General features: G+C 45.3%; 1 protein-coding gene across 1 annotated transcript in view; it reads right to left on the reverse strand.

The window, feature by feature from the left end:
- LOC126484061 (prolactin regulatory element-binding protein) overlaps positions 1 to 25554 on the reverse strand; it is a 132717-nt gene that overhangs the window by 87224 nt on the left and 19939 nt on the right. The window contains exon 2 of the mRNA XM_050107420.1: positions 5489 to 5705. Coding sequence (XP_049963377.1) covers positions 5489 to 5705 — 217 coding nt within the window. The remainder of the gene's footprint in view (positions 1 to 5488; positions 5706 to 25554) is intronic.

Below are 25554 nucleotides of genomic sequence, written 5' to 3' on the forward strand. Positions count from 1 at the left end.
TCATCTGCACCTTAAATGTGCGCTCTGTCATAAATTCATGGATGAAAAGGGGTAGCCGAGCTCAAAAGCCCCAAGAGAACAGTGTGCGGAGGATGCCAGTCCTCCAACAGATATCGTATGCCCTCTCCAGATCAAAAAACACAGCTACTGTTTGGTGTTTCTTTAGAAAATTGTTCATGATGTAAGTGGAGAGAGTGACAAGATGGTCAACTGCAGAACGATGCTTTCAGAAACTGCATTGGGCAGGTGTTAAAAGGTTTCAGGACTCCAGCCACCAGCCTAAATGGAAATTTACCATAAGCTCCAAAACCTTAAATACACTACTTGTGAGAGAGATGGGGCAATAGCTAGAGGGGAGATGTCTGTCCTTTCCAGGTTTCAGAACAGGAATGACTATATCTTCCTGCCATCTTCTGGGAAAGGTAGTGTCGGTTCAAATTCGATTATAAAGGTGAAGGAGGTAATGCAGACTATGGTATGATAAATGCAGCTCAGCATTTGGACGTGGATACCATCTGGTCCTGGGGCGGAAGAGTGAGAGGAAGAAAGTGCATGTTGGAGTTCCCGCACAGAAAAAACGGTATCACAGCTTTTGCGATTTTGAGAGGAGAAAGCAAGAGGTCGCAACAGGTCGAAATCTCAGTAAAGTGTTGATCCAATGAGTTAGAAATTGCGACTGGATCCACTAAGGTGTCTCGCGCGACAGTTAGAAACTAGACGTGCTTGATAACAGTTAAATTCGACTCCAAACTACGGATCAGGGAGTGAAGGTGTTAAAGGATCTGGTAAAGAAGTCCCCACTTGCCTTCTTGCTGTCGCAGATGATGCGACGGCATCGCGCACGTAATTGATTATAGCGGATACAGTTGGACAACGTAAGATCATGGCGGAAAACACAAAGAGCATGTCTCTGCTCACGTATTGCATCACGGCATGCCTCATTCCACCGAGGAAGTGGTGGGCACTGGGGAAAAGGGAAGGTACAAGGTATTGAATGTTCCGCAGCTGTAAGAATAACTTCCGTAACATGAGTGACCTAATCGTCAATGCTAGGAAATTGATGGTTATCAAAAGTTGTTAGGGAGGAGAAAAGTGTCCAATAGGCTTGGGAAAACCACCAGCATCTTGGGCACATAGATGGCAGTTGTGGCTGTAACCGAAGGACACATGGAAAGTGGTTACTCGAGTGTGTATCAGCAGGAGCAAACCATTCAAAGTGCCAAGCTAGCTGAACAGTACCAACCAAAAGGTCCACATGAGAATATGTTGATGTGGAGGCAGACAAAAAAGTAGGTTCCCCAGTGTTGAAGCAACAAGATCCGCCTGGTGGAAGAGGTCAATCAACAGGGAGCGTCTTGACAAGGACATAGAGATCCCCAAAGTAGGTGGTGGGTGTTGAAGTCCCCATCCAGCAAACAGGGGGGTGGGAGCTGACCAAGGAGATGAAGACTGGCATGCAATAAGGGCAGAGGGTCATGTACTCGAAAGGAGGTGACAGAACAAAGGGGATGAAAACTATTGGATGGACAATGTAGAGACCAAAGGTCATCATCATAAGTTGAGGTCAGGATAATTCTGGAACCAGAGAATGTGTTGTGTGGATAACTCCCATCTGTGCAGTTCATAAAAGCTAGTGGTAGAATGAAGTATTCAGATAGCCTCGGCTGGGCAGCAGCCACTGAAATCAAGCATGTTATGATCAGCTGCACGTTGTACCCCAGGAAGATGCATTTTACTCCTGGCCACAGTTTGGTGGTGGCCATTCATCCTGGTGGACAGCTGGGTGATACTCATACCAATATAAAAAGCTGTGCAATGATTTCATCACAGCTGGATATGATATGGCTGCTTCCACAGGTGATCCGGCCTCTGATAGTATAGTATAAGCCTGTGACAGGATTGGAACAGCAAGTGCTGGGTGGGTGGGTGGGTGGGTGGGCGGCACAGGTCTTGCACTTGGGTCTTTCACAGGGATATGGCACCTGTGGCAATGGATTGGGAGTGGCATAGGCATGGATTAGGATGTTGTGGACTTTGGGTTGGTGATGGAACACCAGTTTAGGAGGGTGGGAAGGATCTTAAGTAGGATGACCCTCATTTCAGGGAACAAAGATAGATAATCAAAGCCTGTTGAAGACGTGGTTCATTTGTTCCATCCTGGGGTAGTATTAGGTGACGAAGGGGGCTCTCCTTTGTAGCTGGTTCTTGGTGGTGGTGGGAATACTGGTGGTGTGTGGGGATATGAAATGGGAAATCTATCAGTGCACTAGGTTTGGGCCATCTAGAGGAAACCTTCCTAATCTTCCAAAACCCTAAACCCTTTGTCTGTTTCAGGATCACTGATGATATCTTCTGATCTGGACTCGGTGTCAAGACACCTATCCTCATCATTCCTTCACAACCTCAACACCTACTCTCCCATCCATTTCATCTGGTCCTACTCAACCCAGCGTGCAACTTTTCTTGGGGGTCGAGCTCCTCCTCTCTGATGGCTCCACCCACACCTCTGTCCACATTAAATCCCCCAATCACCAAAACTAGCTGCATTTCAACAGCTGCCATCCCTTCTCTGCCGAAAAATCCCTCCCATATAGCCTGGTCACCTGGGGACAGCATTTCTCTAGTGAAATGACTTCCCTTGTCTAGCATGCTGAAGGTCCCATAAAGGCCTTCACAGAGATGCACTTTATTCCAAAACTAATCTGCAAACAAATTTTCTGTGCCACATCCCCATATGTCTCCAATCCTCCCACCACACCAAATAAGCAGCTACAAAGGAGAGCCCCCGTTCATCACCTAATACCACCCCAGGCTGAAACAAATGCACCACACCCTTCCTCAGAGCTTCGTTACCTGTCAACATGTTCTGAAATGAGGGACATCCTACCTAAGATCCTTTCCAACTCTCCTAAAGTGGTGTACCATCACCAATCCAATCTCCATGATATCCTAGTCCATGCCTAAGCCACTCCCAATCCCTTCCCCATGCCACAGGGATCATATACCCATGAAAGACCAAGGTGCAAGATGTACACAGTCCCCCCACCCTAGCACTTCTTATTCCAGTCCTGTCACAGGCTTATTCTACCCCATAAAAGCCCAGGACCCCTGTGAAAGCAGCCATGTCATATACCAACTGTGCTGCAGTCATTGCACAGCTTTTTATGTTGGTATGACTACCAACCAGCTGTCCACCAGGACAAATGGCCACCACCAAACTGCAGCCAGGAGCGAAGTTGACCACCCTGGGGCTCAACATGCAACTGAACATAACATGCTTGATTTCAATGACTGCTTCCTAACCACAGCCATGTGGAGCCTCCTCTCCACCACCAGCTCATCCTTACAACACATTCTCCATACTCGAAAATATCCTGGCCTCGACCTATGCTAACCTACTGTTTCCACACCACACACCCAATAGTTTCTGCTTCCTCTGTCTTATCACCATCTGCTAAATACACATCCCCTCACCCTCACTGCATGCCACTCTGTGGCAGCATACTCACTGGTCTTTCCCTTCTCTGCTCATCTCCTTTTCTGACCCCCCCCCCCCCCCCATATTCCTCCCACAGCCTCCTGACACTGCATCTGGCAGTCTTGTCCTGCCACCTTCTAGTCCCTGCATGCTCTGCCAGACAGTGCTCTTCTCTAACCCCACAATACACTACTGTCCCTCCTCCTCCTCCTCCGCCCCACTCTGGATTGCTGCTTTCGTTCAACACAACTGTTGCAGTCTGGTCAGAGATAGTGGCCATGTGCGAGTGGTGAGTGTAGTGTGTCTGCTTGTGTGAAAGTGTGTGTTTGCCTTTCTTTTATGAAGAAGGTTTCAGCCAAAAGGTCAGTGTGTAACAATCTTCTCATTCAGCTGAACTTCCCCGTATGGGGCCTCCCAGCCAACAATGCCACATGCTCATTTCATTTTCTCATTGTGGCTGTCTGAAACTCAGCATCTCATCTTTATGGTGAGTAGAATGTCCATTTCACACATTCATTGTCTTAACACAAATGGAACAATATATTTAACTTATAGTACTTATAAGTTTTCAAACAGTTCAACATATTTCATGCACATTTTATAAAAAATTAAATAATAATAATAACGGAAATATTATTGTTGTGACTTGGCAAGACAGCCAAGTCACTATGAGAGGAAGCTGAAAGGCACGTGTTTAAGCTCACGCAGGCTGGTGTGAGGTCTGGAACAGGTCAAGGTCTTATAGTAGCAAAAATAGTACGTGATTTCTGGAATACTTAACTTTAATCCATAAGTGGTGAACATAGCTCTTGACAGTACATGCATCACAAGATAAATAGCAAATGATGATGGCGCCTTGCTAGGTCGTAGCAAATGACGTAGCTGAAGGCTATGCTAACTATCGTCTCGGCAAATGAGAGCGTAATTTGTCAGTGAACCATCGCTAGCAAAGTCGGCCGTACAACTGGGGCGAGTGCTAGGACGTCTCTCTAGACCTGCCGTGTGGTGGCGCTCGGTCTGCAATCACTGACAGTGGCGACACGCGGGTCCGACGTATACTAACGGACTGCGGCCGATTTAAAGGCTACCACCTAGTGTGGCGTCTGGCGGTGACACCACAATTATTACTACTACCACAACCACCACGCACAACAACAGCAACAAACTGAATTTCATCCAGCCATGCAGCTGAACTCAGCCACAAGACTACAATTTAAAGTAGGCTTTATATAGCAGGACAAATATGGGGCTAGTTGTCTATCAACTATTTTGACTTCATGCTACAGAGGAATATACTGCCTGAATCATTCTTGCCTTCTTCCTCATTTTAGCTAGTCTGTGGTCAATGCACCATCTTGTAATATTATAAAGTCTAACTATAAGGATAGTTGCCACATATGGTTTCACCTAGCATAAAACAGCTAAAATAATTAAAAATTAACTCTAACATTTCAGAAATATACAAATCATCACTTTTTGTTTAATGAAAATATTGTTACAGAAATTTTATAGAAAACTAGAAGTATGCAAGGATATGACTTAGCATTCCTATACTACACATGTGCAATCAGCAGATATATATCAGGCTTTAAATACTGTTCAGCATCCCTTTTCCTTATCAAAAACAATATAATCATTTGCACAATACTAGTCAAAGTTTACAATTATGTTTGTTATATTCCTTCTATAAGGAGTTCTGGGCTAGGAAGAGGTGTACATGAGCCTCTGTACAGATTATAAAATGGTGCGAGAGGTAATGACGAACTTCAGTTATCAGTTAGGCTATAAGGTATGCTAACTTTATGAATGTTTCATGCACAGTTTTAACCAGCTATACGAAGTCTCTTTATGACGTACATCATGCTGCAGAGTCAAACCTTCATTTCAGGATTATACCATATCGTGATATCTCATATAATGCATTGATAAGGCTAATAACTTCTTGCTCATTGCATGCGTATGTGTTTAAATCGCAAAATGTTTTCACTGTAGGATCATACTGAAACTTACCATTTTTGTGGTCTTTCAGCACTGTTCCGTCATTTTCATATTCAACCTTCATGTTTACCGTGTACAGTTGGCAATGGCTTTCCTGACCAGCTACCAAAAAGGTCCGTTTACCATTATTATAAGACGCACAGTTCATGACTACACTTGGACCTGTTTCATGACGGATAACTTCTTCAGCAACATACTTTTCTCCATCATGAGATAACTCAAATATTTCCTGAAAACAAATGAGATATAATATTAAATATGAACATTAATAAATAAATAAATATTTTATAGACAGGCTAGCTTTCTCTAATTACTACACAGAAACCATTTCCTATCTAAATGAAACACATTACTAAACACTTACAGAGAGTGAAAACTGGACATTAGAAGAACTATTGCTTTGAAAAGATGTGTGACAGAAAGTGAAACACACTGGAACAGAGAATAAGTTTATGAAAACATGTTCACTTTCCTTTTGAAAGTATGGTAAACAGATGACATTGTTTTCAAAGTGCTGTTATAAAAGCTTTACAGGAAGTAATTCAAAAGATATGAATACCAGGAAAACGCTCAATACTACAAGGCCATTAAAACTATTTTAGCAAGGATTAAGGGAAATTATGAGACAGAATTACTGGCTAGTAGTTACCTTGAGGAAGAAAAACTACAGTGCTGCTGGCAGGCACATATAAAAATACATAACAATATCTAAGCTTTTGGTACTAATAATTGCTTCCTTGGGGAAGAGAGACAGACAAACAGGGGAAGGCTAGAATGGTGGACATGTCATGAAGCCCTTCATCCTCACAAAACAGGTCTGAATGACTTACCCTTCCCATTTTAGGCTTCCCCGAACCTTTCCCTTTCTGCTTCTAAGGAAGCAGATAAAGTTGATGTTGATGAATAAATAAATATTTTTTAAGAAAACCAAAAATTCCCATTACTTTTTGAACACACCTTGTAATAAAGGTGCCAGAAACCAGACTGCTTTTAATACTTTTCATTTACAGGCAATTCATTGCAGAGTCTCAGGATCCAGAGATAAGTTGGTTGACTTGGAAGGTCTTATAGGACATAGTAGGGTTGTCAGAACTGCACCAAAAACCAAAGACCAAATGGAATTAAGATTAGTTAATAAGTTCTGGTACAGAAGAACAGGGAATGGAGGACATTTAGTTTGAGTTTTTACTGTGCAAACAATATGACAACACATTAAGCATCAAAAATGGTAACTGAATGCTTTTATAGACTGTCTGGGTCAGGAGCTGTAATGGCAGAGCATTTCAGAGAGAACTAGCAAAGTATTGCTAATAATTGTCCTGATCATACTGTTGTAATACAGGGTGATTTCAAATTACCAAGTCTAGATTGACAGGATCATGCTATCAAAGTTGGTGCTACGACAGGGATTTGTGTGACATTATTCTCAATGTCGTGTATGAAAAGTATTTTGAGCAGATGATTAAAGAACAAACTCATGAAAGTAACATCTTGGAGCTCCTACCAACAAACAGACCTTAAATTATCAAATCAGTTAACATAGAGAAAGGTATCAGTGATCATAAGGCTGTGATAGCAACTAAGACCACAGGTTTTACAAAAAATGTTAAGAAAGGTAAGAAAATGTTTTTGTTTAGCAAGAGTGACAGGACACAAATTGAAGAGTATCTGACTAGTCAGAGAACAAAGATGTGGAGCACAAATGGAAAAAATTTAAAAGCACCGTTCAATATCCCTTAGACATGTATGTTCCAAGCAAGGTCTTATGGGGTGGTAAGATCCACTGTGGTTAACTAGTCGTCTTAGAAAAGCGCTAATTAAACAAAGAGAGCTTCATCACAGATTTAAGAGATGTCAAAACCTAGTTGACAAACGAAAGCTGAACCAAGCAAAAATTAGCATAAGGAGAGTCTTGGGAGAAGCATTCAAGGAATTTGAAAGTGAAATTTTGTCAACCAATCTGCATGAAAATCCTACGAGATATTTGTCTTACCTAACTGCTGTCTGCTTCACGTCTGCTGTGCAGCGAGCTACTTTAATTTAAGTATTAACTGTATTTTTCTTACTTGTCACTTCTTCTTCCATGTGTTTTTCCTTTTAGGAAGCTTTAATTGCCGAGTGCTAGTAATAGTGTTCCATAGATTTCGTGTTTGTTTTGAATACAGTCAGAGAGAGTCCCTTTAGTCAGCCATAGTGCCAGTAGTGCTAGTGTTTGTTTTCAATACAGTCCAGAGACAGGTAGTGCTATTTTCATTGTTTTCTACAAGAAGTGGCTAGCAACCACAGTTTAGTCAACAATCAGCCGCCTTCAGTGAATTAGCAGTCTACTTAAAAGTTGATTAACTCTCTACAGTAAATTGATTTCTTAGGATGGATAGCATGTGTGACTGCTGTGTACGGACGCAGGAGGAGCTGGCCACTGTTCGCGAACAGCTGAACGTGTTGATGGCCACGGTCAGCCGTCTTCAGGCTGCTGTCTCGGAGTGTAGCGGCAGTGGGGAGTATGGTGCGTCGCATGGTACGCCCCAGGTGTTACATGCTTCACCCACTGTCCCTGCTGTCGAGACATATTCGCGGGTACCGGGCACGGTTGGGCCACCCTCTCCCCAAGGGGAGTGGCGGGTTCAGCGGCGTTCGCGGCGCACGAGGCGGAGGGTAAATGTGGAGGCTGGCCGTGTGGCATTGCCCGCTCTGCCTGTGAGTGAACATGTGGCCGCTCCTTCAGCAAGGTTCGAGCAGGCACAAAGGGGGAGGGGTTTATTAGTTATTGGGAGCTCCAACATTAGGCGGGTGATGGAGCCCCTTAGGGAAATAGCAGAAAGGTCGGGGAAGAAGGCCAGTGTTCACTCTGTCTGCTTGCTGGGGGGTCTCATCCGAGATCTGAAGGAGGCCCTGCCGGCGGCGATAGAGAGTACTGGGTGCACCCGACTGCAAATTGTTGCTCATGTCGGCACCAATGACCCCTGCCGTCTGGGTTCAGAGGTCATCCTCAGTTCGTACAGGCAGTTGGCAGAATTGGTGAAGGTGGAAAGCCTCGCTCGTGGGGTGAAATCAGAGCTAACTATTTGTAGTATCATTCCCAGAACTGATCGTGGTCCTCTGGTTTGGAGCCGAGTGGAAGGCTTAAACCAGAGGCTCAGACGATTCTGCGGAGATCTGGGGTGCAAATTTCTCGACCTCCACTATCGGGTGGAGAAATGTAGGGTCCCCCTGAATAGGTCAGGTGTGCACTACATGCCGGAAGCGGCTAATAGTAAATAGAAATATACCGAGCGAGGTGGCGCAGTGGTTAGACACTGGACTCGCATTCGGGAGGACGACGGTTCAATCCCGCGTCCGACCATCCTGATTTAGGTTTTCTGTGATTTCCCTAAATCACTTCAGGCAAATGCCGGGATGGTTCCTCTGAAAGGGCACGGCCGACTTCCTTCCCCATCCTTCCCTAATTCGATGAGACGAATGACCATGCTGTCTGGTCTCCATCCCCAAAAACAACCAACAACCAACCAACCTAAATAGAAATATTAAAAAAGGTAGGAAGATTTTTCTGTTTAGCAAAAGTGACAAAAAGCAGATTACAGAGTACCTCATGGCTCACCACAAAAGTTTTGTCTCAAGTACAGACAGTGGACAAAGTTCAAAACCATCATACAACATGCGTTAGATGAGTATGTGCCACGCAAGATCGTAAGAGATGGAAAAGAGCCACCGTGGTACAACAACCAAGTTAGAAAACTGCTGCGGAAGCAAAGGGAACTTCACAGGAAACATAAACATAGCCAAAGCCTTGCAGACAAACAAAAATCACACGAAGCCAAATGTAGTGTGAGGAGGGCTATTCGAGAGGCGTTCAATGAATTTGAAAGTAAAGTTCTATGTACTGACTTGGCAGAAAATCCTAAGAAATTTTGGTCTGATGTCAAAGCGGTAGGTGGATCAAAAGAAAATATCCAGACACTCTGTGACCAAAATGGTACTGAGACAGAGGATGACAGACTAAAGGCCGAAATACTAAATGTCTTTTTCCAAAGCTGTTTCACAGAGGAAGACTGCACTGTAGTTCCTTCTCTAGATTGTCGCACAGATGACAAAATGGTAGATATCGAAATAGACGACAGAGGGATAGAGAAACAATTAAAATCACTCAAAAGAGGAAAGGCCGCTGGACCCGATGGGATACCAGTATGATTTTACACAGAGTACACGAAGGAACTTGCCCCCCTTCTTGCAGCGGTGTACCGTAGGTCTCTAGAACAGCGTAGCGTTACAAAGGATTGGAAAAGGACACAGGTCATCCCTGTTTTCAAGAAGGGACATCGAACAGATGTGCAGAACTATAGACCTATATCTCTAACGTCGATCAGTTGTAGAATTTTGGAACACTTATTATGTTCGAGTATAATGACTTTTCTGGAGACTAGAAATCTACTCTGTAGGAATCAGCATGGGCTTCGAAAAAGACAGTCGTGTGAAACCCAGCTCGCGCTATTCGTCCACGAGACTCAGAGGGCCAAAGACACGGGTTCACAGGTAGATGCCTTGTTTCTTGATTTCTGCAAGGCATTCAATACAGTCCCCCACAGTCGTTTAATGAACAAAGTAAGAGCATATGGACTATCAGACCAATTGTGTGATTGGATTGAAGAGTTCCTAGATAACAGAATGCAGCATGTCATTCTGAATGGAGAGAAGTCTTCCAAAGTAAGAGTGATTTCAGGTGTGCCACAGGGGAGTGTCATAGGACCATTGCTATTCACAATATACATAAATGACCTTGTGGATGACATCGGAAGTTCACTGACGCTTTTTGCAGATGATGCTGTGGTGTATCGAGAGGTTGTAACAATGGAAAACTGTACTGAAATGCAGGAGGATCTACAGTGAATTGACGCATGGTGCAGGGAATGGCAATTGAATCTCAATGTAGACAAGTGTAATGTGCTGCGAATACATAGAAAGATAGATCCCTTATCATTTAGCTACAAAATAGCAGGTCAGCAACTGGAAGCAGTTAATTCCATAAATTATCTGGGAGTACGCATTAGGAGTGATTTAAAATGGAATGATCATATAAAGCTGATCGTCGGTAAAGCAGATGCCAGACTGAGATTCATTGGAAGAATCCTAAGGAAATGGAATCCGAAAACAAAGGAAGTACGTTACAGTACGCTTGATCGCCCACTGCTTGAATACTGCTCAGCAGTGTGGGATCCGTACCAGATAGGGTTGATAGAAGAGAGAGAGAAGATCCAACGGAGAGCAGCGTTACAGGATCATTTAGTAATCGCGAAAGCGTTACGGAGATAATAGATAAACTCCAATGGAAGATTCTGCAGGAGAGATGCTCAGTAGCTCGGTACGGGCTTTTGATAAAGTTTCGAGAACATGCCTTCACCGAAGAGTCCAGCAGTATATTGCTCCCTCCTACGTATATCTCGCGACTAGACCATGAGGATAAAATCAGAGAGATTAGAGCCCACACAGAAGCATACAGACAATCCTTCTTTCCACGAACAATACGAGACTGGAATAGAAGGGAGAACCGATAGAGGTACTCAGGGTACCCTCCGCCACACACCGTCAGGTGACTTGCGGAGTATGGATGTAGATGTAGATGTAATATCAGTAAGCTGTTTGATATCCTCTATTCATTCACTCAGTGATCATACTGGCACTGAAAATGGAACATAACAAGAAGAAGGCTGAAATACTGCATTCCATCTTCCGAAATTGATTCACCATGGGAGATCGTAACATTGTCTCCCCTTCCAATCACTGTACAAATGCCGACAAGCCAGATATTGAGACAATCTATTGCAGAATAGAAAAGCAACTACAGTTGGTTATCAATGGAAAGACATCAAAACCAGACGTGATACCTATAAGAGTCTACAAAGATTATGTAAAAGAAATTGCTCCCTTTTGTAGCAGTTTATCGTGGATCGCTGGAGCAGCGAAGGGCACCTAGCGACCAGAAAAAAGCACAAGTCATTCTCATTTTCAAGAAGGGTTGTAAAAAGATGCCCATAATTATAGGCCTATATTGCTGAAGTAAATTTGTTATAAAATTATGGAATATGTTTTGTGTTCAATTATTATGACTTTTTGGAGAACAAAAACTTTCTCTATAAAATTCAAGATTGATCCACAAACTGAGATCTTGTGAAACTCTTCCTCTATAAGGTCCATATTTCTGTTGGCTATGGTGCTCAGGTTGATGACATGTTCCTGACTTCAGGAAGGCATCTGACACCATCCTGCACTGCCATTTAGTAAAAAATATACAATCTTGCCAAGTGTCGGACCAGATTTGGGGCTGGATACAAGATTTTCTTACAATTAGAACTCAACATGTCTCTGTTAACAGAACAAAATGTAAATGTAATCTTCAGAGTACACAAGGACTATTACTGTTTACAATGTATGTAAATGATTTAGTACAAAACTGTCAGAAGCTCCTTTAAGACTGTTGGTTGATTTGGAGTGAAAGGAACTAAACTGCATGGTCATCAGTCCCTTCATCCATTAAGTGGCAAACCAGAAGTGGTCATCAAAGGAAGAAAGCGAAAGGCAAATCCTGAAAACCCTAAATGTAACTAACACAATAAAAAACACAGATAAAAGTCCAGAAAAAGTCATTAAAAGATCATCAAGCCAAGGCATTAAACCAAGAAATGAAAATCAATAAAGAGAATAAAAGGGTGGAAGGGTAAAGACCACACTGGCCACCAAGCAAATGCGGACAAGGAACTTCTTGAGGGGAGGGGAGGAGGGGGAGGGGGGGGGGGGGCAGGAGAGGACAGCCCCACCAATCCCTCAGACAGTCAGTGAGGTCAAAAAGTCCTACCTTACAGGAAAGAATAGAAATCACCATTGCAGGCAAAACGCAACACCAGATCACCTGCTTTGGCACTGTCTGTTAGCACCAGAGAGAGTGTATCAGGAAGATTAAGCTGCAGTCTCAAAGCGGCCAAATTAGGGCACTCCACGAGTAAATGGGCAACTGTCAGATGGGCTCCGCAATGGCAGTGAGGAGAATCCTCATGTCAGAGAATGTGGTTAGTGGTATAACGTCAAGTTGAACACATATATTTCAAAATGACACAACACATATAAGTCACTAAGCAGGTTGACAAAGCAAGACATGTGAACATGGTAACATTCGAATGAGCTTTGAGTCTAAGTCTAGCGGCCGCTGGCTGGCTGGCCGCTTAGGTGGCGCGGCTGCTGCATGGCTGGCAGACAGCGCCGCATGTCGAGGATGCGCGTAATTGCGCGGCGGCACTTTGAATGATAGGCGAATCACAACACTTTTCCCCCCTTTGAAATTTTTGCACTGGTCTTGATGGAAGTGGCCTGTAGATTGCTAACATCCATAGGCGTTGTTTGACTGGCCGTAAATTCTTGAGGAGGAGGCTTCCCGTATGGACGTAAGTGTCCCCCATGATAACAAGTCGAGATGACAGGAGACATAGGGGTCGAATCTGATGGGGCCCCGTGCACCAATCTGCCCGTTGCGGCAAGCCCAGTTGATATAACAGGAGACATGGGCGATGTGTCGGCGTCCGTAGGAGAAGGAGGCGAGTAGATTGGCTCCGACAGATGATGGTCATCTGGTTCCTGCATGGGCCCGTCTCCTGGTGGTGTCTGTTCTTGCACTGGCACCGAGATGACGGTGAGAGGGCTGTGTTGTGAGTAATGAGAGATTCCAGTATCCCGAGCGTCAGGTAGAGCCGAAGGTGGTGTAGCGGCATCCGGAACAGGCGTTGCCGGCACACGAGGCTGAAGCTGGTCCGAATGATGCACTGCAACACCCGTGTACCTCTGGATTTCATACAGGCGTCGGCCACGGAGTCGTAAGATGCGGCCAGGACTCCATTTTGGCCACCTGCCATATCCCCGTACCCAGACAAGGTCGTCAGCGGTGAACTGGCCAAGCGAAGGCACCCGCGGCCGTGAATTGGAAGGCCGCAGAAGATGAAGTAGCGTGCGGGGCTGTCGGCCATGTAAGAGCTCAGCCGGGCTGTGGTTGCCCATGGGGGTGAAACGGTAAGAAGCCAGAAATTGGAGAAGTGCATCATCAGCAGCAGAAGAAGTCAGGAAGAGTCCGCATCTGAGCCTTAAATGTGTGGACCAGTCGTTCAGCCACACCGTTTGACTGTGGATGGAACGGAGGGGCCGTGACATGCATAACGCCGTGACGAGCACAAAAATAAGCAAATTCGGCAGAGGGAAATTGCGGACCATTATCAGTAACAAGAGTAGAGGGAAGGCCTTCCAAAGAAAAAATATGGGCGAGAGCATTTGTGGTTGCCGCGGTGGTAGGCGACGTGCAACGGACAATGAAAGGAAAGTTAGAGTAGGCGTCAATTACAAGGAGCCAATAAGTACCTAAAAAAGGTCCCACGAAGTCAGCATGAATGCACTCGCAGGGTGTCTCAGGTGAAGGCCACGGTGACAAAGATGACTTCGGGGCGGCGGCCTGTGACGCACAAGGGATGCAGGCAGTGATCACGTGTGCCATTTCAGAGTCGATGACGGCGCGCCAGAGATTTTGTGCGAGACACACCCCAGTGCCCTTGGTGAAGGAGGCACAAGACCGAAGCACGCAAAGACACAGGTAGCACAACACGCGGCAAAGCATTGTCGGTGGAAAGGAGGATAACACCATCCCTAGCCGTGAGGCGGTAGCGCAAAGCGTAGTAGTTCCACAATGGATCAGAAGTCTTAGCGGACGGACGATCTGGCCAACCCTTCTGAAGACAGTTTAAAACGTGGGAGTGGGTACGATCAGAACCCATAGCAGCCGCCAGCCGGTCCCCGGTGATGGGGAATCCATCCACAACCCGCTGCTCGGCAACATCCAGGTGGAAACACAAAAGTTCGTCCCTATCGAATGCCAGATCAGGACCCATGGGAAGGCGAGTCAGTGCATCAGCATTCGCATGTTGAGCCGTCGGCCAGAAATGAATCTCATAATTGAAACGAGACAAGTAAAGAGCCCAACACTGGAGACGGTGTGCAGCCTTGTTGGGAAGTGGCGTTGATGGATGAAACAAGAAAACAAGTGGTTTGTGATACGTAAAAAGATGAAATTTGGATCCATAGAGAAAAACACCAAACTTATGAAGAGCATATATAATGGCCAAAGCTTCTTTTTCAATTTGAGAATACTTTTGTTGGGCATCCGTGAGCGTTTTGGAGGCATAAGCAATGGGTTGTTCAGAGCCGTCAGAAAAATGGTGCTGAAGGACTGAACCGACCCCGTATGGAGAGGCGTCCGTGGCAAGAACAAGATGTTGGCCAGGTCGATAAGTAGCCAGGCACGAGGCCTGTTTCAGCATCGTCTTCAATTTGTGGAAAGCCGCATTGCATGAGGCGGACCAGTGAAAAGGCACATTTTTATGCAACAGGCACTGCAACGGCTGAGCCACCGAAGCAGCAGACGGTAAAAACTTGTGATAGTATGCTATTTTCCCCAAGAAGGCCTGCAGTTCCTTAACAGATGTAGAGCGAGGAAGGGCATCGATCGCAGCGACAGTTTGCTGAAGCGGGCGAATACCATCCCGAGAGAGTTGAAACCCCAAGTACGTGATAGATGCCTGAAAAAATTGTGATTTCTGAAGATTACACTCTTGACCGGCAGTCTGTAAGACATGAAAAAGTGTGGGGAGGTTCTGAAGATGATGTTCTGCGGTGGAGCCAGTGACAACAATGCCGTCTATGTCATTTATACACCCAGGGACAGGGAGCAATAATTGTTCCAAGAATCGCTGAAAGAAAGCAGGGGTGCTGGCAACCCCAAATGGCAATCATTGGTATTGATAGAGGCCGAAAGGCGTGTTAAGGACCAGAAACTGCCGGGAAGCAGCATCGAGAGGAAGTTGATGATAAGCTTCTGATAGGTCAAGTTTAGAAAAATACTGGCCTCCAGCAAGTTTAGTGAACAATTCTTCAGGTCGAGGCAAAGGGTAAGTGTCGATGAGGCATTGCGCATTTACGTTGGCTTTGAAATCGCCACAGAGACAAATATCACCACTGGGCTTAGCAACGACAACGACAGGAGAGGACCACTAACTGTAAGTGACAGGAAGCAAGACCCCTGAAGCAGTGAGACGATCCAGCTCCTGTTTTACCCAATCACGAAGGGCCACAGGAATTGGCCGAGCAGTGGGTTTAAGCGCGATATGAGCTTCAAAGTCGTTTGCACGGCCTAGCCCAGGAGAAAATAGGGATGAAAATGTCGTCGACAAGGAATCCAATTGAGCATAAGGAATACCATCAGAGACGATATTGACAGAGTCATCTATGGAGAACCCAAAAACGCGAAAGGCATCGAAACCAAAAAGATTCTCTGCATTACTCTGGTCGACCACAAATATTGGAACAGTGCGAACGACGGATTTGTAAGATACCTCAGCATTAAATTGTCCCAAGAGAGAAATCCTCTATTTATTGTAGGTCTGTAATTGCCAAGTGACAGGTGATAGGAGTGGAGAACCCAACTGAAGATATGTCTGAGAATTAATTATAGTGGCAGCAGAACCAGTATCCACCTGCATGTGAACATCCTGATCAAGGATTTGGACAGTGAGGAATAACTTCCCTGAAAGGGAAGAAGTGCAATTGACAGACAACACAAAGCCGAATCAGCGTCACGGTCATGAACATCATGTATGCGGTCGGATTTGCAAATGGCAGTCACATGACCCTTCTTTTTGCAATTGTGACACACGGCCCAACATTGGGGACAAACACAGCGGACATGAAGGAAGTTGTCGGGGGTTTTGCTGCAGTTTCTTAGGGGGTTGTTTACGGTTAGGCCAAGGCTGCACGTGGGAGCGTACTGCGGCGACGTTGGCCGGCAGGGACGCACCGCACGCGTCGTCAACAGCGCACAGAGGTTTATTTCCCCGACGTCACCCCACGCCTCTATTTGCGCCCCAGCGGCACAAGAAATTTCAAAAGACTGCGTGATGGATAGGACTTCATCTAGAGTCGGATTTGCCAACTGAAGGGCACGTTGCCTCACTTCTTTGTCGGGCGCCAACCGGATAATGGCAACCTGTACCCTGGAATTGGCATAGGATTCTTTGTGAACGTCAGTAACAAATTGACACTTTTGACTGAGGCCGTGAAGTTCAGCAGCCCAAGCACGATAGGATTGATTTGGTTGTTTTTGACAACGATAAAAGGCAACACGAGAGGCTACCACATGCGTTTGCTTTTGAAAATAGACAGACAGAAGTGAGCACATTTCAGCAAAGGACAAAGACACAGGATCTTTCAAAGGAACCAATTGCGACGACAACCGATACATTTGAGGTGAAATCCATGAAAGAAACAGAGACTTACAGGATTGTTCGTCCGTGACATGAAATGCCAAGAAGTGCTGTCGAAGTCGTTTTTCGTAATCAGACCAGTCTTCCGCCGTCTCGTCGTAAGGAGGAAAAAGAGGTATAGACGACGACGAGAAGTGTCCTGCATTTGATGCCGCGACGAAACTGCGAATCGCCAATGTTAGAAGCGTTTGCTGTTCAATGAGACCTTGCAATAGTTGCTCGACAGTAGCCATGGAAACCTGTGGGTCAACGATGAAAAGGAAAAATCCACTACCTCGTCGCCAATTGTTATAACGTCAAGTTGAACACATATATTTCAAAACAACACAACACATATAAGTCAATGAGCAGGTTGACAAAGCAAGACATGTGAATACGGTAACATTCGAATGAGCACTGAGTCCAAGTCTAGCGGCCACTGGCTGGCTGGCCACTTAGGTGGCACGGCTGCTGCATGGCTGGCAGACAGTGCCACATGTAGAGGACGCGCGTAATTGCGCGGCTGCACTTTGAATGGTCGGCGAGTCACAACAGTTAGTGTCAGCCAAGTGTGGCTAATGCGGAGTCAACAGAGGATGGTGGACTCCCTACAAGAAGCTCAGAGGGAAGTTTGCCACATGGTTGAAGTTTCCTCAATTGTCCTCAGTTTTTTTCGGGAGATCAGGGCAGAGCATTCCGAGTTCCAGGCTTCAGCAATATATCGCAAATAAACAACCAAAGGTCCAGTTCTGGGACCCTATTTTCAGAATCAGCATCCTGGTGGACAGCTTTGTCAACCGATTAGCTCATTTGTTTCCCGAAATCCCAACATGACCAGTGGTCCAAATGGAAACAACTGGCTGTCCTGCTTGATGGAGGTCAGAGGTACACTCCTGAATAGCCGTAACCAAGGGGTAAAGAGAGTAGCACTAGTCTATAGCCTGAAGGCTGCTAAGGGAGTGCCAGTACAAGAACAAAAATGTCTAAGGGCTAGTTAAATGGGCATCAATTCAGCAGTGAAGACACTGCAGCCATCTGGCTGAGAGTGGAGTTTATTGCACCATGCATGTGTGTATGCAAAGCCTGTTCATCAGTCAACTGTTGAACCATCAGTGAATACCAATTCCGAACGTGGATACATCTAGAGGACAGCCAAGAACAGGTGGTGAAAGATCATTGGGTCAGCAGAATCTTTCGGTCCACATGAGACTTCGAGACAAATCCGAGGTCCGGGCAAAAGTCAAGGGGACAGATGCGATGTCTCCCTGCTGAGAGGTGACAGCGGAGGACATTGCAGTTCTGAACAGACACACTGGAGGCATGCAGCAATTGTAAATCCAGTTCTGGGTCGCTGTTGTTGGAGGCGGAGATCCCTTCCAAGAAAAAGGATATGGTAGTTGGGTTGCTCAGGGAAGCTATGTACAAGTATGGCATAATTCAGCAGCTGTTGTTGGTGCCTAATAAATAATGGAGGGACTCCAGCCTCAACTAGTAGGCTGTTCAGAGGGTCAGTTCAGAAGGCCCTTCTCGCAAGCCAGACCCCACAATGGTGAATGGGCTCCAGTATCAGCAACGCTAAAGAGAGTGATGTTGAACCATATGCAAGTCTGCCACAATCAAGATGGGACAGAATCAGGGCTTACAAAAGCTGCAAAACGGTAAAGCGATCTGTATCCCAGCTAGTGTTACTGTAACACAGAAGTGTTTTGAGGTGTCACCAGCACTTTCACTAAGTTGGCAAAGGTGGAGAAGCCACATCAGCTGGGAAGCAACTACAAGAAGTAACTGATCAGCCAGGTAAAGTCTCAGGTGTGGGTGGACAGAGACAAAAGTGCATAACACAAGTCTTGGCGGCTTAAAAATTAAAGCCATGGGTGAGAACCTATGACTGCACCTTTTGTATGGTGCCTTGTACACAAAGCTCAGCAACAGCTATACTAGAGGAGCAATAATACAAGCAAAAATCAACGGCATTTAAGGAGGGCGATACTGAAGACCTCAGAGCCACCATTAGACCATTGATGGCAACCAGAAAGAGGGGATGCTCATTACAGAGCCCTGCAGGATCCCATGTTCTTGGATATGGGGGTTAGTGAGTGAAGCACCTACTTGAATCCAGAGTGTACAGTGCAACAGGAAGTTCTTGACAAAAATCAGGAGTGGACTCCAGATACCCCACTCATGTAACGTAGTACAGATATGGTGACATCATGTCATACTATAAGCCCTCTGTAGGTCAAAAAAGACAGTGATGAGGTGTTGATGAAATGCTAAGGCCATCCAGATGGTGGAATTCCAGATGAATCAAATTATCAACAGTGGAGTGGCCTTTGCAAAAACCACCCTGAGATGCAGCCAAATGCCTCGAGACTCAAGGACCCAACATAGCTGCTTGCTCATATGCATTCATGCAACTTACAGGCAACTGACAATCCGTTAAAAGATGTTTCAGCATTTGGTTGTGTATGCATTCTGGCCCAGGGGCTGTATCAGGGCAGTGGGCTAGGACACTGGAGAGTTCCCATTCACTGAATGGAGCATTGTATGGCTCCAGGTGGCAGGTAGTAAAAGGCAGATGCTTTTGATCCTCCTGCTGTTTAATGAGGGGAAAGGCAAGGTGGTAAGTCTCAGATGCAGATGTGTGAGCATAATGCCCAGCAAAATGTTCAGTAATAGTGTCGCAATCAGTATAAATAATACTATTTCGTACTCCTGCAGAGGATTCGAAGCCACAGTCATCTGATCTTTGCCCGTACGTGTGATTGAGAGGTACATGATCCAATGGTGGGAAAGTACCATTCCCAGGATTCTCGCTTTTGTCATTTCATGAGGTAGCAGACACAAGCACAGAGCTGTTTAAAGGCAATGAGGTGCTCCAATGACAGGTGCTACTTATGTCATTGGAGAGCCCGCCTATGATCTCTAATGGTGGCAGCAATCTCTGGGATCCACCAGGGTACTACCTTCCAATGATGGGATCCTGAGGAAGAGGAGATGGTTTGGTTGGTTGCCAAAACAATGGCTGCCATTGTATTCTGGACAACCACATCGATAAAGCTCTGCAGTGGTGAACTAAGGACGGCAGCAGAGGTAAACCCATCCTAGTCAGCATTATGGAGAACCCATCTGGTCGGGTATCTAGGGGAGCAATGCTGAGGGAGGGTCTGGAAGAATGGGAAATGGTCACTCTCACACAGTTCATTGTGGACCCTCCAGTGGGTAGATGGTAGAAGACCAGGGCTGCAAAATGAGAGATCAATGGCTAATAAGTTCCTTGTGTCACACTGAAGTTGTGGGAGCACCAGAGTTCAAGAGGCAAAGATCAAGCCATGCCAGCACAGATTTCATGTCTTTACCACAGCCAGTGTTCACTATACCACCCCACAAACCATTATGGGTGTTGAAGTTGCCCAAGGTTAGGAAAGGCGGGGGAGCTGCAAGAGTAATGGCAACAGAACATCCTGTAACACTGTGTTATCAGGAGGCAGATAAACGTTACAGATGGTAAGATCCTAATGTGCCCTTACTCAAACAGCCACAGCCTCCAAACGTGTATCAAGAGGCAAAATATCACAGTATGCAGAGTCCAGCACATATTCCACCCAATACACTCTCATAGTCTGTACAATTACTAAAATAGCCTCGGTAACCATGAAGGGCTGGGGTTCGAGTTGCTGGTAACCAAGTTTCCTGGATGGCAATACAGAATGCAGGGTAAGTGCTTAAAATTTGCTGTAGCTCAGCCAGGTGATGGAAAAATTGGTTACAATTCCACTGGATGATCAGACTGTCTGAATACTGTGGGGGGCATGAAGTGACCGTGGGGTGGAGGGCAGGCTATGACCAGGGTCATGTTCTGCCACCGGTTGAGATGTTAGGGGATCCTCTGACATAGGTTCTGTGGCACATTTATGGGAGACCTGGTGTCTCAGGGACCACTAGGATCTCTACCTTGGGCACAGAAGGCATACATGCTGAGTCCGGTGGCATGGGCCAGTGAAGTTTCCTTTGTCTTGGAGGACTTCTTTTTGTCTTCCTTGTCCTCCTTCCCCTTAGCAGATGAGGACATGGAAGGTGTCCCCAAATTGGTTCTAAGAACAGAGGAAGAATGAGAAATCTGACGGACAGCAGCCTGTGGTTCCTTCAGCCAGAAGCTGGTGTCTGGCTGTGGACTAGCAGGAACCATGGAAGGACAAGTTCAAGGGATAGCACAGTGGAAACACCAGAAGGGATCCCAACCACCTGGGGGGCAGGTATCAGTGGGCAGTTCTGAGGGCCCACTGTAAGAGTTATAAAGCACTGTCAAGAGAGAAGGCAATGAAGTTGCAGCAGGGACTGTGTCATTTGTATGGGACGAAGACACTCATACATTTTTGTGGCCTCTTGATATGTGAGCTTGTCCAGGGTCTTATACTCCTGGATTTTCTTCTCACACTTAAAAATGGACCAATCTGGTGAGCAGGGAGAGTGGGGCTCACTGCAGTTTACACAGATGGGGGGAGGGACACAAGGAACATTTATGTGCAGCAGACATTCACTATCGCTGTAGACAGGAGTAGTTGTGCAATGGCAAGGCACATGTCTGAACTACATACATCTGAAGCACACGGGATTTCATTTCATGCTGGTAGACTGTCACCTTGACCACCTGAGGCAATGTATAACCCTCAAAAGCCATGTAGCAACTCTATTTTCCGTTAGTCCCCTATAGACATGATGGATGAAGTGCACACCTTGTCACTCTAAGTTAGCCTGCAGCTCACTGTCAAATTGCAAAAGACGGTCACGGTGAAAGATGACGTCCTGGAGCACATTGAAAGTCTTGCGGCAAGTTAACAGTCATGGGAATGTCATCCAAGTTTTGACAACAGAGCAGCACCTGTGACTGAGCAGGAGATGACGTTTTAATCAGGAGGGAAATGATCATCATCTTAGAAGTGGCTGCAACTTTCCCGTATTTGTCTTCAATGTGTTCCACAAAAAATAAAGGCTTTGTGGCCAAAAAGATGTCAGTCCTGGTACAGACCTGGTGTTGGGGGAAGGTTTTGCTCCTTGTCGTCTAGTCCTGCATTCCACCTACAGCGGGGTCAGGGAAGGGAATGCATTGGGATTGTACTCTGTTGCATCATACAAGACCTTCCCACTTGAAGAGACTGCTGAGGCTGTGAGACCACTGGTAGGAGAAAGTTTAAGTCACTTGATGTGCTAATTATCCTCCAAGGTGCCAGCCACTCTGGATGGGGGCTCTCCCCATAGGAGCTACCCAGCCACAGAATGGTTATCTGGCCAGTAATCTATTGCCAGGAGTCCCCACGCTCCATGGCTTACATGCGGAGTATGCAGCGCAGGCACCAATGGTGCAATCCCTCTGGTCAGAGGGCTACCATAGTGCAGGTACTTGATGAGCCCCCCTACAACGGGATGGCTACCGTACAGGGATTTCAGCGTACTATGACAACAGGAAGGAGGGTCCCAGGGTGGAATGGCACAGATGCAAAGCATACACCACAATGGGTGATGTTCCCTGCATGACACACACTTCTGCAAAAATTGGTAAATATGGCAGGTCAAACCCAAAAATGGGAACCATATAATCACTAATGGAAGCTGGAGAGAGTGCTGAGAGTGAAACAAGAAATTGAGACCAAAATCATGAAACAAGTCCAGACAGTGTCTGCACCAAAAGGACTATCCAGCGGAAAGTCATCAAAGGAGGTAAGAGATAGTAGAAGTGTAGGTTTGCAGCACAGAGGGAGGAAGTCATGCTGCAAGGGCTGGGGGCCCCGGTAGACAAGCACATACACACCAAAGAGGGGTGAGCCCCCTGGAGGAGGGTTACAACTGTTCAGATGATAAGGTTGTCTATAAGAAAGCAGCAATGCTAGGAGACAGTATCGATTTGCAAAACGCCTGGATGGGGGGGAGGAAGAGTGACGCCAGGTTGGGGGGGGGGGGGGGGCGAGGAAGAGTGACGCGGGGGGGGGGGGGGTGCAGGAAGAGTGACGCCGGGTGGGGGGTGGGGGAGAGGGACGCGGCATGGGGTGGGGGATAGGGCCGCGGCATGGGGTGGGGGAGAGGGACGCGGCATGGGGTGGGGGAGAGGGATACGGGGGGGGGGGGGGAGAGGGATATGGGGGGGGAGGGAGGGAGGGAGGGAGGGAGGGAGGGAGGGAGGGAGGGAGGGAAGGAGAGAGAGAGATATCCAACACAGAGTGGCACATTTCATCACAAGATTCTTTAGTTTGCTCGAGAGCGTTAAGAGGTGCCCGACAAACTCCTGTGGCAGACATTACAAGAGAGGCATTGTGCATAAATACATCTCACGTAGTGACCATGTCATATAAATTTGAGAAATTAGAGCTAATATTGTGATTTGTCTACAAGCATTCTTCCCACATGCCATTTGCAAGTGGAACAAGGAAGCGGGTGATTAGTTAGTAGTAACAGAGGTACCCTACAGCACATACCATTAGGTGGCCTGCAGAGTATGATGTAGATGTTACCATCATGTGTTCATCAGCACACGTAATCTTGGTAATATGGTCGCTTGTCAAAATAAATGTTCCCATTGGACACAAACATCTGGTTGTTCACCCATGAATTAATTCATCATGAATAAAAGAGAGCAAACTGTACAAATATTCCAAGAACGTTGTGTTGTGTGGTTCAACATATGAATCAGAAAAATACTTGGTGGATAATGAAAGTAATGACTTTCTGGCAGTAATACCAAATGAAATGAATAAAGCCTTCTGAGGAAAGAGGAAAAGTCCCGTGCTGGAAATTTCAGTGACGCAATACAAATGTTTAAAGCTGGAGGCAATATAACACAAAAAGAACTCACAAAATTGTTTACAGAATTTCTGTGGAGAAAGGCACTCAAGAACATTTCATTGTTTCCGAATGTGCACTACAGTACTGACTTATGTCAGAGGGACATGGACTTCAAATGCAAAAACTATCCAAAACCGTAGTTTTAAACAGTGAGCAATGGAGGGCGACATGTTAGAATCTCCCTGGAGAAGCAGAAAATAAACAAATGGACCAGGGACAAGCAAGAATGAATGATGTAATTATGACTGTCAAGGAAATAGAATGAAGGTGGCAGGATATGTATCCAGTCAAGGAAGTTCTATGCTGGATTGCAAGAGATAAGTAAACACCAGAATCTAAAGTGGGTAGATGACATCAGAAAATATGCAGGGAAAAGATGGATGCATTCTGGTGAAAGCTGTAATGAATGGGAAAGATTGAAGGAGGTCTTTATCCATTATTGGATGACAAATGAGTGATGACAAGAATAATGACGATGATGATGATATTCCTATCTTGTCGCGACAAAGAAACAAATTTTAAACAAATTCCATAATTGTATTTCTTATTTACTGTCTGATTAGTTTCCTAAAGTGACTCATTATGGGCAGAGGTGCGTGCATTTGGAGCTCTCATTACTTTTAATGATGATTAAAAACTCTAAAATGGTTTAGGCCAGGTAAAATCAGTGCACTTTCTTTATTGTTTGATAAACTATAGCCAATTTAATTTTTAGTTGCATTTGGTCATTGCCAAAATCATTTTCTATTTGTGTTGTTATGGAAGAATGCAGCTATACATATTACTAACTTAAAGTCCTCTGGCACATTTTTCTGTCTGTATGTGAAGGCTGATCTCAGGAATTACTGTACGGATTTTGATATGGTTTTCACTAATAATAATGCCAGTTCACAAGGAAGGTTTGTAATATATAATTTATTACAGCTACACCAGACAAGTCATACAGCCGTATATACTTAGTGGAACCCGTGTGAAGCTGGAGCAGGTCACTAGTTAAGGACAAATTACTTCTTCATGGAGCGTACCACAGCCAAATATTTACTGAATGACTGCAGCATTTTTCTTCACTTTGGTTTATATATATATATATCTATATATATATAAAAAAAAAAATCAAAGATGAGGTGACTTACCGAACGAAAGCGCTGGCAGGTCGATAGACACACAAACAAACACAAACATACACACAAAATTCAAGCTTTCGCAACAAACTGTTGCCACATCAGGAAAGAGGGAAGGAGAGGGGAAGACGAAAGGAAGTGGGTTTTAAGGGAGAGGGTAAGGAGTGATTCCAATCCCGGGAGCGGAAAGACTTACCTTAGGGGGAAAAAAGGACAGGTAGACACTCGCACACACGCACATATCCATCCACACATACAGACACAAGCAGACATATTTGGTCTTTAAATATGTCTGCTTGTGTCTGTATGTGTGGATGGATATGTGCGTGTGTGCGAGTGTCTACCTGTCCTTTTTTCCCCCTAAGGTAAGTCTTTCCGCTCCCGGGATTGGAATCACTCCTTACCCTCTCCCTTAAAACCCACTTCCTTTCGTCTTCCCCTCTCCTTCCCTCTTTCCTGATGAGGCAACAGTTTGTTGCGAAAGCTTGAATTTTGTGTGTATGTTTGTGTTTGTTTGTGTGTCTATCGACCTGCCAGCGCTTTCGTTCGGTAAGTCACCTCATCTTTGATTTTATATATAATTTTTCCCACGTGGAATGTTTCCTTCTATATATATATATATATATATATATATATATATATATATATATATATATATATATATATATATATATATATATATATATATATAGACACACACACACACACACATGTGAAAATAAATGAACAACAGCCTAAGTGAAGAAAAAATGCCACATTCATTCAAGAACAAACTTGTTGCTGTTCTCAGAAAATTCTTTGA

This window comes from Schistocerca serialis, chromosome 6, assembly GCF_023864345.2.
Source record: "Schistocerca serialis cubense isolate TAMUIC-IGC-003099 chromosome 6, iqSchSeri2.2, whole genome shotgun sequence".
Classification (NCBI taxonomy): domain Eukaryota; kingdom Metazoa; phylum Arthropoda; class Insecta; order Orthoptera; family Acrididae; genus Schistocerca; species Schistocerca serialis.